The sequence below is a fragment of the Sarcophilus harrisii genome, chromosome 1, assembly GCF_902635505.1.
Source record: "Sarcophilus harrisii chromosome 1, mSarHar1.11, whole genome shotgun sequence".
Classification (NCBI taxonomy): Eukaryota; Metazoa; Chordata; class Mammalia; order Dasyuromorphia; family Dasyuridae; genus Sarcophilus; species Sarcophilus harrisii.
This window is the reverse complement of record NC_045426.1, coordinates 367,381,054-367,397,802: the sequence shown is the minus strand read 5'-3', so window position 1 is coordinate 367,397,802 and position 16,749 is coordinate 367,381,054. Positions and strand designations below refer to the sequence as shown.

General features: G+C 35.0%; 1 protein-coding gene across 6 annotated transcripts in view; it reads left to right on the top strand.

The window, feature by feature from the left end:
• The window catches only part of LOC105749276 (urea transporter 1-like), a 98,586-nt gene that overhangs the window by 77,764 nt on the left and 4,073 nt on the right, over positions 1-16,749 (top strand). For all 6 annotated transcript variants that reach the window (XM_031946003.1, XM_031946005.1, XM_031946006.1 and 3 more), the window contains 3 exons: positions 4,857-5,004; positions 5,154-5,288; positions 14,242-14,291. In XM_031946003.1, the coding sequence (XP_031801863.1) occupies positions 4,857-5,004; positions 5,154-5,288; positions 14,242-14,291 (333 nt within the window). The remainder of the gene's footprint in view (positions 1-4,856; positions 5,005-5,153; positions 5,289-14,241; positions 14,292-16,749) is intronic.

Genomic DNA, 16,749 nt, shown 5'->3' with positions numbered 1-16,749 from the left:
TGCTCTAACTTTCACTTTGTACAAATTTACAGTTTTAATTTTATATGTTTATCACTCACATATAAGTCAATAAAAGGTAATGTTGATAAAACATAAGTAAACTTCTTGTGCTACTTAATTATTTTACTTTTAAAGTTCCTTAAAATGCTCTCCATTCCTTTATAGCATGGAAAAAATCTTGAGCAATTGAAAGCCATAACAGCAGAAACAGGAGCTCTTGAAGGTCCTTCCAACCTGTAAGGGCTGAGATTGTGAACCTAGTGACATATCAATCACCTAGGGGCCAACATAATACAACCAATTGATCAGTCAATAAGCACTCATTAGTTGCCTATTATGTGCCAAACACTGGGATTTAAGTACAAAGAATAAAATAATCCCTGCCCACAATAAGTTTACAATCAAATGAATGAAAAAGATAGCAAATACTTACAAATACATACATAGATAGATAGATTATATGAAGTTAATATATATAGCATATATGTGTATATAAGTGTATTTATTACACATATACATATATATGTATTATAATTATGCTAATCAGTTCAATACAAAGTGGTTTGAGAGGGAAGGCACTGACAGTTGCAGAGATTGAAAAGGTTTTTAGGCAGAAGATGATGCCTGAGCCATAGCTTAAAGGAAAGGAGACATTCTGCCAGAAATAAACAAGAAATGCATTCTAGAGATAGGAGACAGACCGTGAAAAGACAATGAGACTGGGCAAGTTCATGTCTTGAGGGTTTTACTGAATTGACAAGTGTAAAAAAGGGAATAATATCCAATAAGGCTATAAAGATAAATTAGGGTCAAGTTGTCTCAATCTTAAAAAGCTAATTAGAAATGTTTTTATTTTAATTTAGTGGCAATGTGAAGCAGATGGAATTGATTGAGGTAGGGGAGTCATATGATCAGATCTGGAAAAGTGCACTGGATTTAGTCTCAATAGATATTCATAAAACACTTACTATGAACCAGGTACAGTGTTAGGTACTAGATATACAAAGACAAAATGAAATTATTTCAAGTATCTAGCCAATGTGTTCACAGATAAATCAATAAAAGGCAATTTGGTAAGGGCATGACTACTACTCTTGAGGTTGGGGGTAATCAAGAAAGGTTTCATGTAAACCTTATCACACATATAAATGCTAACTATTAATATTGCCAGAAAGGCATGCTAACATAGTTAACTTTCTGAGGATCAGTATATAAAGGCTCTTCACCAGTAAGCTGGCCATGCAGTAATGAATTCTCTAATGCTGGCAGCCTTTGAAAGAAGAATACCAAATGGCCCTCAGGCCTGGAAATCCCTTTTTGCTTCTGTGTTTAGAGAGGCAGAATGACAGTAAAGGGACAAAGGATGTTAAGAAGAACATATCTTTTAAACCATCTGTACAATTTAATTTGGCTTTTGTACTTTGATTGTGAGTTCATTCTCCAATGACCAACAACCACTGAATCCTATCAGTCTTTGTATCCTCGCTTAAAGGAGGAGAAGGAAGAAAAATGTTGAATTTGGAATCAAAGTACCTGGGCTGGAAGCCAAGTTCTACTTTAATCTCTTCTTGACCTTGCTTGGGCAAGTCACAATCTCTCTGGGCTTCTGTTTTCTCATCTCTAAAATGAAAGAGATGGACTAGTTGGCCTCTAACAGTAGGATTTTAAGATATCATTAAGTAGGAAAATGTCCTGAAGAATAAAGGAATTAGAAAAGTCAGTTTTATTGTATGCTAAAAGACAACAAGAAACATAATTTAATGGTTCACTTGGTTATCTCATAGTTCAGTGATCATTAAAGTAAATTTGTAGAACATTGAGATTAATTTTAGCTTATGAAACGAGTTGCCAAGGATTTAATTTTATTTTAGTTTTTAAGATATTTTATTTTTTCTCCAATTACATGAAAGGACAATTTTTAAAAATTTGAGTTCCAATTTTTCCCTCTTCATCTCTTCCTTCTCTCTAAAACAAAAAACAACTTGATATAGATTTTAGATAAATGATAGATGCAATCACGCAAAACATTTTTCATATTACTCATTTTGTCAAAGTGGATTTTATGAAGAACTTGAACCTCCAAATTAAATCAACATATACTTTGATACTTGGTGATTTTACTACAAAAGTAGATAAAGTTAAGATGGTAATATATGCCTATATATCATAAATATTTTCTTTGATGAGAGAACTGTGGGACCCTGAAAGGGAGTCACTGAAAAAAAAACTCACAAAAAATTATATTGTTGGTATTTTAAGTAATAGGAAATGATTCTTTATTAATATTAGTCATTCCTGAATCATCTATTTGTGTATAATCTATCTTATTAAAGCTTCTACTAGGATGTATATGGTATTCAGGTGTGATGATTTGCTAAGCCCTTATCAGGGCAGCTCATCCACCTTTGGTGTCCATCTATCATCCAACTCTCACCTATGACTCCAAGAAGCTATAGCATAATGCAGTAACCACAGCCCAGGAAACCTCTCTTGGCAGATGGTCTAAACTAGATTAAGGCCTCAAACCCATTAGAGAGTTAGGGGATATCTGCCCCCAAGTATGGGAAGACATCCCCTGGGCAGAATGGGTGGATGAGAATAATTTGTTGCAACAGCCATGGAGGCAAGTGAAGCAGGTGCTGTGGAGCATTAGAGTCTGATCAGATATCAAAGATGCCAAAGTTATTTACTGCATCCTGGGCTATTAGCAGGTGTCCTGATTTATCTTGCCACTGCACTTGGATGACTCTTGAAGAGTGAAGCTGACAACTTTATGCAACCCTGTCTCACTTAAATCCAATTCATGTGCAAGTCAAGATATCATCTGTGATATCATTGGTCCGCTTTGAAAATGAAAGACAAACAATAAGATTTCCTAGCTAGATCAAAAGTCAAAATTAATATGAAATTAAAAAAAAGAATAAAACTGCTTTAAAAGATAATGTGTGTCACTGGAATAAATCAATGCTGACCTATTCAAGTAAGTTAAGCTACTAAAACTTAAAACTGCATTAAGATTTTTACAACATCTTGAATAGTCCTGATAAATAGATTGATAAAGCACTTTATAGAACACTGTGAGAAAGGTTCTAGAAGTATTCTTATCATTCCTATTTTTTCAAATGAGAACACAGAGGCTGAGACGTGTTTAGTAACTTGCTCAGCATCACATAATTAATAAGTGTCTTATTTGAGATTCAAACTCAATTAACTCAGAATTCCGTGCTCTATCCATGGTAGCATACTACTTCTCAGTCAGTCATATTTCTTTCTCACAACTGGATTTATGCCTTTTTTCCAAGACACAACTGGATCACCTTCCTTTTGACTGTAACCATTTTCTCCCTATTATGGAATCTGAAATATGACTTTGTTGTGTGCAGTTGTGTAATGAGATTGCTTCCAACTAATATAAATTTACTTTTAAATGTCATGAATTTGTTTCAATCATAGTTGTAGACTTAACTTATTACAGTTAAAAGTACACAAAGATTTAGTGAAGTTCATATACATGTCATCTTGAAATTTAAAGTGTGTTTATATAACCATTTAACTACCAAGACAAACAGGAATATAATCACAAGAAAATTAATCACTTGATCCCCATCAATAGTTCTATTGTGAAGGATAAACTTTTATTATGTTAAATCAGACCCTATGCCTGTTCTGTGAAAAAAATTGGCGCTTGGATCCACATAGGAAAAAGAATCAGGAAATACATATATAGCTGAGTGTTTAAGGATATTATGTGCTGATTGCCAGTGATGACTGACATGAAGAAAGACTTATTGAGACATATTTAACTCTCCATGACCCTATTTGGGGTTTTCTTGTCAAGAATATAGCAGTGGTTTGCCATTTCTTTCTCCAGCTCATTTTACAGACGAGGAAACTGAGGCACACAGAGTTAAATGTACTATCCAGGATCACACAGCTAGGAAGTGTTTAAGACCACATTTGAACTCAAATCTTCCCAACTTCAGACCTGGTTCTCTATCCATTACATCACCTAACTGTCCCAAAACATTAGACAAATATTTATAGTCAACAAGAGAATTGTAAGCATAGTTCTACTGAATCAGTTTAACTATTATTTGCTTCCAATTTTATAGAGATTTTAGATTAAGTTCAAGTCTTTAGCAATATTTATTATTCCCTTCTTTTTGTCAGGATTTAAACAGAAGTAGTCTTGGGACAAGAATCTATGCCATTATTATTTCTTTATATTCAATGTAATTAAACATTGAATATACCAATTAAAGCATAGGATTTTTTCTTAAGTTAAATAAAAATAGTAGGTTTGGAAGTTTATTCTTGGTAGGTTCACCATAGATATCCTCAGTCCAACCCCAGCAGTATACAGGATTTCAGAGAAGAGATGCACCTCCTACTCTTCCAACATGATTATTGTCTCCTGTGGTAGATCTCTACTATTTGAAAACTTTTTATCCTATGGACCTTGGAGAATTTAATCATGTGACATCCCAACATCTATTAAAAATATTGTTTTTGAGATTCTGTGATATTTGGGCACTTGTGGGTAATAGTTTGTAATAATAAAAATTATTATTAATATTAGCAAAAGTCATATTTTATCAATCTTAACAACTCATGAAATTATCTTGTCTGGGATAATGACTGGGGTCATTGGAAGGAGTGCCCACAATGTTAAATTACATAACTTCCCAACTGTGGAACTAAAATTCTGTCTTAGATGTTTCCTTCTGTCTCATCTGTCCTGTGGGACTTGGTTCAATAGCCATAGCTATTAGCAATATTCACTTGAGGCTATTTATAGTAACCTTGTGTTTTTGTGTGTGTGTATGTGTGTGTGTGTTGGGGGATTGATTTTACAGTTACTCAAAGCCATTCCAGTGGGAATTGGTCAGATCTACGGCTGTGATAATCCTTGGACTGGTGGCCTTTTCCTGTTTGCCATTCTCATCTCCTCCCCACTCATGGGCTTGCATGCAGCGATTGGATCAATACTGGGGATAATAGCAGGTACTCCCACCATCTCTAGTGGGGATGGGTCTCTTGAGTGAAGTGGATGATACATAGGACTCTCATTAATGTCCTACTATTCCAGCTCCTTTCAGGATATTAGGTTCCTTATTGAAATAGACAGTAACACCATCTCTCTTATGTAATAGGACTGACTCTTTCAGCTCCATTCGAAAATATCTACCTTGGATTATGGGGCTTCAACAGCTCTCTGGCCTGCATTGCAATAGGAGGGATGTTCATGGCTCTCACTTGGCAAACTCATCTCCTATCACTTGCCTGTGGTATGTATTTAAAGAAGTTCCAGGGTTGGGTTAATAATTATGGGTTGGAGAAGACCAAATAACTATATGACACTGATCTAGAAGCATTTCTAGATCTAGAAATCTAGAAGATTTAGGACAAATATTCTTAACCCTTTTGTGTCATGGATTCCTTTGGCAATCTGATGAAGTCTATAGACACTTCAGGGTAACGGTTTTTGAAGTACATAAAATAAAATATGCCTGATTACAAAAGAAACCAGGTATGCTGGGAAAATTATCCAAAAAAGAATGTTTTTTAAGAAACAACTTTATGGGCCCCAGGTTTAAAACTCCTGACTTAGGATGATAGATTTAAACCTAAAAGGGACTTTAGAGATTTTCTAGCCTAATTTGCTCATTCTTGAAATAAGGAAACTAAAGACTAGAGCTGGAAAGAATTTCAGGTCATAATGGGTCATCCCTTACTTTGGAGATGAGGAAAATGATTTGTCCAAACGTTGTCTAAGAGCAGCTGAGCAACTTGATCACAGAATGCTAAATTCAGGGTTCCTGATACCATACTAAGTGTCATATACTATTTCATCCACTAACTTGAGTCAATAGTCACAAGCAGAAAGGATCCTGCCACTCAAAGTTATATTCCATATAGTATGCTATATTTAGATATACTGTTTAAGGCAGAATGGTCATGCTTTATGAATAGAGAAGGACTTGAGAAGGTTATCTCTTTGGAATAAAAAAACTGGAAGATGGATGAAAGGTGCACAAGGAGATAGATATATAGACAGACAGAGAGACAGACACATATGCATATGTGTGTATACATATATGTGTATATGTAAGATAGCATTCCCTTTAATTATCATGGTATCTGGCCACATAACAGGACAAGACCCAGACATTTTTGGGATAAAAATGGAGCTACTTAACTCAGGAAGCAGCACTGGCCAATAAAGGCTAGGATTCTCCCATACTCTGTGACTCAACAATTTTATATCCTATAAATTCATTTACTCTACTAACTTTATCTTGGCAACTCACAAAATCCTTTTGAAAAATTCAACTTCCATCTTAGTTGCCCTACAGGAAATGATTGTTGTTGTTCAGCTATTTCAGTTGTGTCCAATTCCAGGTAATCCTATTTGGGATTTTCTTGGCAAAGATACTGGAGTGGTTTGCCATTTCCTTCTTAGCTTATTTTATAGATGAGGAAACTGAGGCAAACAGTTATAAGTGATTTGCCCAGGGTCACACAACCAGTATGTGTCTGAAGCCAGATTTGAACTCAAGAAGATGAGTCTTCCTGGCTCCACACAGTACTGCATCTGGTACTCTATGCATTATGGCCCCAACTGCCTTGTTAAGATCATCCAAATTAAATCAACATATTCTTCTATTTGGTGACTTCCATACATGACAGGAAGTGGGAAATGTTTTGGAGAATATGTCATAGGATAAGTAGAGGAAAGAGTCCAGACTCCAAAAACTTGCTAGACCACAGGGAAAACATGCCTATATGTCATGAATAGATACTTTCTTCAAGAAGGAAGTCAGGAAGCATGAAAGCAGCAAACATCATCTTACAAAAAGGAAACCGACTTATTTTAACATAGAAGTAATTTTCAAAACACCAAAAGAATCTAGAAGCCACTCTAACCAGGAAACATTTGATCTTGCCAACCAAAATAACAAAAAAATAAATTTAAAAGATGGTATCATTGGTCAACTCTTATTTCAAATTTAACATCAGGTGCAAAATTGCATGGAAGAAAATGGTGGAAGATCATGAATGGTATCATAAAATTTAAAGCAGTAGAGAATCACAGAGTAAAGATGGAAGGGACCTCAGAAATCATCTAGTCCAACTCCTCTCATTTTACAGATAAGGAAACTGAGGCCTACAGTACTTGTGACTTGCTCAAGATCATATGGATAGTAAATATAAGATGGGATTTGAACTCAAGTCCTTTGATTCTAGAGTCAGTGCCTTTTTCATTATACCACTTTTGGAATGAGACACAATTAAGCCAGACTTCCCTGATTGCTCTACAACATTACATTAGGAGAAACAATCAACAATTGCATAATAGCTAAGATCAATTAAGATTTTAATAACAAAATATTTTCTTCAATGACAGTGGAGTTGGGCTCTAACATCAAAACTCCAATGTATATAGAAATGAAATTAAAGAAAACAAAGGTGGTAAAGGCAGGTAAATAGACACAGGCAAGATCTGAATTGTTCACAAATGTGAAGACAATGAAACATTGATTCTCAAGATCCTTGAAAGAAGGAAATATATCAGATTCTTAGAAAAATCTCAGATGTTATTAGTTCCCCCAAAAAAAGTCATCAAGAAAAAAAATCAGTAACAACTGATCCATATGCCAATTTTTACATCTCTATGAAATCTTTATAAGAATAATATACATTTATATTATCTCAAAGATATCATTAAGTTTTGCAAAGAAAACAGTCATGAAACTCACAAATCATATTCTAAATCAAGTCACATTTTTATAGTTGTACAATTGATAAAAATCAGACACTGTTCCTTCCATTATTCTTGAGTTTGTGAGCAGATCCTGTTTGCTCCTGGATTCAAGGGCTAAAACAAGGCTACATTCTTGGCAGCAATTTCTGGATTTGGGCTCAGTCTCAGTTTTGATCCCCGTTCATTCTCTGGCCTCTTTCTTTGCCTGGTCCTGAACTTAGGAGTTACTTCACCTCCCATCCTTAGCAATAACTCTAAAAAAGCTCCAATAGATGTTGTGTTTTCCACTGATAACAAGTCTTCTATAAGACTTCAAGTCTAGTTCTTTGTCCTGCTGTGCCCTCCACCTACCAACTCAGAGTCTCTAAGGATTTCTTGAAATCTTGTAAAATTCTGGACTAGATGAAGGCATTTATAACCATTTCTCTTTGGTTCCCTTTACCATTATTGTATTTCTGGTACTTTTATAGAAATTTGGAGGAATTAGGGACATTCTGACTCCTCTTAATCCTGTCTACTACAGTCTTAGCTAGAAATCACAAGTCCTATATTCTCAAAATCTATGCCAAAGGACAATGAGTTCTTGAAGATCCTATCCTACTCAATCCTACCTGAGATTGGATTGAGTGCTATATTCCACGGGCCAACCCAGATACGTTCTGAGAGTTCCATCACCAAAAGGATGGCTACCAGGTGACAAATATCTTTACCAGTAACTAATGAAATATTATCTTACGGTGTATATCAATGGAAGTAAAAGCTATATGTCACTTAAGCTCTGAGAGACCCATTTTCCCATCAGTAAAATAGGATTAATATTCACACACACAACATTAGTACAAGATTGTTGTAAGGATCAGATGAGACAACATAAAGTCTTTTATTCAAACTTTAAAGTACAATATAAATGCTAGCTAATATTATGAGCCTCATTATTAGGTAATATATATACCTATCACCTCACAAATTCTCAAAGCAGTGTTAAAGTGTATATGGATGCCTAGTGTCATGAAAAAGCATGGAGTAACCAGAACATTTGAGATTAGAAAGGAAGGTTTATAATTCAATTGGGGAAGAGGTCTGGGAGGAGGTGGTTATGTCTAAATCCTAAGGAGAAGAGGGGCACTTTTTAGAGGGGAGAGAGTATAAAGATCAAGAAGAGAGAGCTCTAAATAGGAGGGATAATTTTTTAATAGCTTTTTATTTACAAGTTATATGCATGAGTAATTTTACAGCATTGACAATTGCCAAACCTTTTGTTCCAATTTTTCCCTTTCTTCCCCCCACCCCTTCCTCCAGATGGCAGGTTACCCAATACATGTTAAATATATTAAAGTACAAATTAAATACAATATATGTATACATGTCCAAACCGTTATTTTTCTGTACAAAAAGAATCGGACTTTGAAATAGTGTACAATTAGTCTGTGAAGGAAATCAAAAGGCGGACAAAAATAGAAGGATTCGAATTCTATGTAGTGGTTCATAGTCATCTCCCACAGTGTACCCAGCTACCCTGGGTGTAGCTGGTTCAGTTCATTATTATTCTACTGGAACTGATTTGGTTCATCTCATTATTGAAGAGGGCCCCGTCCCTCAGAATTGATCATCATATAGTATTGTTGTTGAAGTATATAATGATCCAGGAGGGATAATTTTAAGGTGTCACAGGTGGGAAATAATACAAAGGTTGTTTACATAAGCTTTGAGGTAAGGCACATTCTTAGCAAGTAAAATTTTGCATCCAGTTTCATAGTGCCCATTTCACAGTGATAAAATGACTTGCCATTTCCAGTCAAGCAAGTAAATAAATAACCAAATAACCAAGACAGCATAGAATTTTTCCTTGCCTTTATCTGGGAAGGTCACTTCAGATAACTTAGGTAAAATCCCTTAAATACTATCTGCTCCGTGTCTATTTTTACATACAAACTGGCATAATTAAGTTATTAATTTTTATTTATCAGTGCAAAATGTGAAAATGCTTGGCAGCTTTTATTATCTGGGTTATCACAGTTGTGATTTTCATCTGCTTGTATTAGAGAGATCCTTGTCCATGTTAGCCTGTTGGAAGGGACAATGTCCATCAACAGCAGAAATCCTAGATGGCTCTAACTGGTCCCTGGCTTAGAACTGTAGCTCCAACCATTTGTAGGCTTGGATTGTTGTTCAGTTGTTTTTACGCCGGTCTGACTCTTCGTTACCTCATTTGAGGTTTTCTTGGCAAAAACACTGGAGTAATTTGCTATTTCCTTCTCCAGCTCATTTTGCAGATGAGGAAATTGAGGCAAACGGGATGAAGTGACTTGCCCAGGAGTCAGATTGAATTCAGGAATTCCTGACTCTAGACTCTAGCTGTCCTAAGCTTCTAGAAAAAACATCTGACTTTTGGCTGCATCTAGTTTGGCTACAGATTAAGGATTCCTGCTTGCCTTTAGGGTCATTCTTAACTAAGCAAACAAGTGTATTGAAACTCATAAGTTACTTTGTGTTCACTCCTGACCTCAGGAAATTTACAGTCTTGCTAGAGAGAAAAACAAATGTCCCTAAAAAATAATCATTTTGTTTCCTCATTACCTTCTAATTCCTTCGATTAGTGTTTCTTTTCTTATTGCTAAAGCTAGCATTTCTAATACGATATTGAATAGTAATAGTGATAGTGGACAACTTTATTTCACCCTTGATCTATTGGGAATGCTTCTAGTTTATCCTAAAAAATAATCAAAGAATAGCACCTAATTAGGATCAGTTGTTATCATGACAGACACAGGGTATAAAAAGAGTATGTCCCAGACTGGTCCTGAAAAACATTGTTGGGTAAACTGATTTTCAGTAAGAATTTTCTAAGTTAGTTATATTTTTTTACTCTAAAATAACAACTATGTGTCTATATTAAAAAATATCTATTAAGTGTGGCAATCTTTTTTAAAAGGATCTATTTATTCTGTTTTGCTCAAAAATAACAGAATAAATTTCTAGGATTCCCTTATACTGGGGATAATTCACAATCTCCTATTCTATCCCCATCTTTTCCACCACCCAGTAGTATGATTCATATCAGGCGTGTGCTGGAGTATGTACTGGCTTGAGGTAGCCAAATTGTTAAATGTTCATAGTAAGCATTTATACTTTGGAAATCAGCAGATGCTACAAAATCAGGGCATGGTTTATCATTTGATAAACCATTGATTATAATCATAGATCATATGATTTGATTGTCTAGAGTTAAGAAAGTTATGGGAAAAATGTTAATAATCCCAACAAAATTTTAAAATGTGTCCATTACACCACTGAAAAAGCAAAGAATCCTGGATTTGGAAATACCAGCTGAAGTCGGTTTAGATCCTGCTTCTGACAAAGTTACTAGCTAGATGACTGTAGGTAAGCCACTTAATGTCTTAAGGTCTCAGTCTCCTCATTTGTAAAATTAGGAAGTTGGACTCAATCTCTGCAATCCCTTCTACTTCCAAATGAAGATTGCTATGATCCTGCAATCTGACTTCACTTGCTATATTATCATGTGCAAGTCATTTCTATTCTTTGGATTATCTATGAAATAAGGGCATTGGCCTGATTCATCTCCTAGAATTAGTTGATTTTCAAGAAAATGCTAAGTGTATTACAGTTTATTCTAGTTTGGAAAACACTGTTAGAGGAGCCTTTTAAAAGGAAGGACCAATGTGAGATGAAATATTAGGACAGCTTCATGTACTAGGGAAAAACATTGGAATCAAAAGACTAGAATCCACATTGCGACTCTGCTATATACTAGCTGTGTGGATTCAAATATGGCACCTAACCTCAGCTTCCTCATCTGCAAAATGTGGATAATGATACTTATACTATCTTAATGGATGAAAGAAATAAAGAATGAATAATACATTTATTATGGGCAGCTGGATAATTCAGTGGATAGACTACTGGATCTGAAGTCAGGAAGACCTGAGTTCAAATACTTCCTCAGATACTTAGTAGCTGTGTGACTGTTTCTTCATCCATAAAATGAGCTGGAAAAGGAAGTAACAAACAACTCCAGAATGTTTGCTAAGAAAACTCCAGATGGGGTCACTAAGAGTCAGAGATGACTGAAAATTGAGAATTAGAACAATTATAATAATCTGATTGTTGAGAAATTGTCTCTTTTCTTATGAGTGTCTAGTAACAAACTTTGGGATTTAAATCCAATGTTACTTTGATCCTCATGATAGCTCTGTGATATAAATTAGCATTATTCCTATTTTATAGGTATCATCAGAGTCCCAGAAGGTCAACCTAACAATGGATCTCACAGGCCATTGAGTTTAATCTGTGCCTAAGCAGGAACCCCTTCTAGAGCATCCTTCACAAGCATTATCCATATTTCTCTTGAAAACTTTCCCATTATCTCCTTAGGCAGCCTATTTCTCACTTTGGGTGAGAGGTTTTTCTGTAAACCAAACTAAAATCCATCTCTATTACCAATTGTTCACCATTCTGCCTTATGAGTCCAAGTCAAACAAATCTAATCCTTCCACATAATAACTTTAACAATTTGGTAAACAGAAGATCTTGTTTTCCACTCCCAACATTTCTTTTTAGTTTGATTTTTTTGACAGGGATGGGGCGGGGATTATGTGGTCACAGTGAAGATTTAAAGGCACAAGAACTGGAATTAAAATCCCAAATCTGTTACTTCTTACTAATCAAGTCAAATCAAATCAATCAAATTATTAAATCTCTCTGAGTCTCAGTTTTCTAACCTATAATATTAGAGTTATAACATTAGATTAGATTAGTAGTCTTCCAAATTTTCTTCATCATTTATTGCAATGAGTAACCATTTTTGAGCATATACCTTTAAAATATATATATTTGTTGTTCAGTCACTTCAGTCATGACCGACTCTTCATGACCCCATTTGGGATTTTCTTGGCAAAGATACTGGAATGGTTTGGCATTTCCTTTTCCAGTTACAGATGAGGAAACTGAGGCAAACAGGGTTAAGTGAGTTACCCAGGGTCACAGGTAGTAAGTGGCAGAAGCTGGATTTGAACTCCTGTTCCTGATTACAGGCCCCATAGTCAGTCCATTGCACCTACCTATATGTATATTTACTCCTTCATAAATTATATGTATTATGGTCATTGTTTGGGTCCTGACTGATTAATTTTGAATGTAAATAACAGTCATATTTGCTTTGACCAGAAACCCTGAGGGTCTTACCCTCTCAAATTTATTTATTTATTTGGATTTGGGTCCATTCTTTGCCTCAATTCCTGCCATCAATCACTGATTGGGCATTGTTTCACTCAATCTGAGACTTTTTGAACATCTTAGCTTAAAAAGTCCAAGGTCTCCCATTGCATCCAGAGCCATCCCCAATTGTCCTGATCCATATTTGGCCACTGGACCCACATGACTCTGGAAGGGAAAGTGAGGCAGGTGATCTTGCACAGCCCTTCCTCACTTAAATCCAGTTCATTTGCATATCATGTAATCACCTCCCTGATGTCATGGTCTTCTTCGAGAATGAAGTACAAACAACAACATTGTGATGTACATTGTATTGTGGTATTAATAATTAAAGACTATAAAATTAGGTAAAATAGAAATGAAAAAGGAGATAAAGATGAGATAATATCTGATCCCATATGCCTAGAATACACCTCCTCCTCATCTCTGAGCATTGAAATATTTCTCTTTCTTTAAGGCTTAGCTCAGCTTTTCCTTGAAGCCTTATTTGATACCTTTAGCTGAAGTGATTTCACCTTCCTTAAACATTGAAGCAAGAAATAATGCAAATAGATTTCTGCACAAGAAAATTTGTCTGGAGGTGGCATAAAAGATGGATTGTTAGGGAAAAAAAGAGGAAATGAGAAGGTCTATGGGAAGTTATTGTTATAATCTAGATAAGTAATAACGAGGGCTGATAATAGGGCTTTCTGAGGCAACTAATCGGCAAAATAGGAAAAAACTTGGCTTCCTGAATTCAAATCTGGTGTCAGACACTTCTTAGCTGTGTGACTCTGAGCAAGTCACTTAACCGCATTTGCCTCAGTTTCCTCATCTGTAAAATGAGCTGGAAAAGGAAATGGCAAACCACTCCAGTATCTTTGCCAAGAAAATCCCAAATAGGAGTCACAAAGAGTCAGATTATGACTGAAAAGGATTGAACAACAACAACCTTATGAGGCTTTGCAGTGGGAGCAGGAAAGGAGTGGGAATAAAAGATATTGATAAGACACTTCATTTCTTTAAGCCTAAATTTCATTATCTGTAAAAGGTTTGAAAAGTAGAATAGATTATTCCCGCTTTCCTTTCAGGTTGTAAAATTCTATCAAAAACCAAAACCAAAAAAAAAAAAAAAGGCATATATGTAATGAGAAGGGAATCCAAAGAAGAAAGAATTCTGATTGCTGTTTGGGTTTCCAGAAAGCAGCCACACTTCCTTTGAACAAAAACTGTTTACCAAGATTTGTTTTTTATTTCTTTTGTAGCTCTGTTTACTGCTTATCTGGCCATAGCGTTAACACACATCATGGCTGTGGTAAGTATGCCTTTATTTGAATTTTGCTATTGTGTTAGAATAAATACTGTAAGCTCTTTCAAACTTCTCTACACCAGTTTATATCAAATTCAAGGATGCAAATTTTTATCTTAATAAGTTTTTAATCAAGACTGTCAAAAATACAAGTCATGTGGTGATATATGCCATTGTGATATATGCCATTTTTCAGGTTATCTATGAAATGCCACAAATCCACCTCCTAGTTAGATAGGCAAACTTTGAGCTCTCAGTAGCTACCCTCCATGTATTCCACTTTGGTCACACCAAATGGTAGTCTTTGGTACTCAGGAGCACAAAGGCAGAATGAACAAAATAAACAGTCATCCAAATCCTCCAAAATAGTGCCTCCCTTTAAAAAAAATCATTTCCCTTTCCTCCAGACTTTTGTTTATATCAGTCAATTGATCAATAAACATTTATTAAGCACAGGTCTGGCTTAATCATTAAATAAGCAGTGTGTTTTCAGCGAAACCAATTTTACATCTGAACAAATGATTGCCTTGTGTCTGGAATGTCCTTCCTGCCCTTCCTTCTTCAGCTGCATTCCTCCTCTTCCTTTCCTTATCCTACAACTTTCAGAACAAACTTCTTCCCTAGACCTCACTTTGATCATTCTGTTTTGTGGCTCCTTGAGATACATTTTGTACTATAATTTTTAAAAGTATCTATTGTGTACTAGCAACTATATTATGTACCCACAAAAGGAAAAAAAAGACCTCAAGGACTCCTTACATTCTACTGGGCAGAAAGAATATGTCAAGTTAATCAGCAAATTAAGAGTTTGCTATGTGCTGAGCACTGTGCACTGGGAATGCTAAGGTAAAGTCTCAAGGAGTTCATGGTCTAATGGGAAAGAAACAACATACAAACCGCTATATACAAATTGTATGTGTGTGTGTGCTTATGCATCTATGTGTGTGTATATATGTATATATAATACATGTGTATATATACATATGTTTATGTATATACATATATGTATATGTGCATATGTATACTCTCAATTTATCCTGCATGCGTATATATGTATTAATCTTTCAATTTAGCCTATGTTTATATAAATATGTGGTTAAACACAAATATACAGACATATAAAGATATATATATATATATATACATATATATATATATATATATATATATATGCCTTCCCTCTTAGTTACTCTCAATTTATCCTGTGTATATGTAAATGTATGGATGTATACACACACACACACACACACACGTCTTATCTCTTGATTTATTCTCAATTCATCCTATGAATTTATAAATGGGTGGGTATATACACGTGCACACACAGGATAAATTGAGATTATATTGACACATAAACAAATAAACATACACAGGGTAAATTAAGAGTACACACATATTATCCATGCATATGTCTTGTAAATAAAAAAACTATAATAAAATAATCTTTTATTTAAAAAACAGTACATACATATACATACACATATACACATACAAGATAAATTGAGAGTAAACCAAGAGGGATGTTACTAAGATTAAGAAGGAACAGGACAGGTTTCTTGTAGAATGTTAGACTTTAGCTAAGACTTGGAGGAAACCAGGAAATCCAGGAGACAGAGCTGAGAAGAGAAAATAAGTTCCAGGTACAGAGGACAGCCGATGACAATGCACAGATATAGAGTGTCTTGTTTGAGAAATATCATCAAGGCCAGGATCAAGGATACCGAATTTGTAGAGGGGATGAAGGCATAAGAAAACTGGAACAATAGGAAAGTGGTCTGGTTATGAAAAATAGAGTTTTTTTTAGATGTGTAAGAATATAGATTGCCATCCACTCTGCGAAGTAGAATCTTGGAGAGCTGTCAGAAGCATGGGAAAGTTAAATGACTTGTACGTGGTCACACATACAATTTAGATGGGAAGTAGGATTTGAACACACGGTCTCTCTAACTACAAGAGCAGCTCTTTCTATATTAGGCTAAGTTGCTTCTCAAATATAAAACAGATATAAAATTACTGCAAACTAATATCTGCTGAAGGAATTAGGAGGAAAAGAGTATTAACAAATAGGGAAGACCTCCTAAAATGAGTAGATGCCCATTAGCTGGGAAATGACTGAATAAGTGTGGTGAATTAGTTTCAGGTAATGGAATATTATTGTCCTATAAAAAATGATGACTGAACTGATTATAAAAAGGCCTGGAAAGATTTACATGAACTAATGCTGAGCAAAACAAGTAGAAGCAGGAATACATTGTACATAGTAAAAACAAGATTGTGCGATGATCAACTATGAAAGACTTGGTTCTTCTCAGCGGTTCAGTAATTTAACGAAATTCCAATAAACTTTATGATAGCAAACATTATCTGCATCCCGAGAGAGAACAATGAAGAATGAATGTAAATCAACATATGATATGTTCATTTCTTTTTTCTGTTTTTTTCTCTCATGATTTTTTCCTTTGTT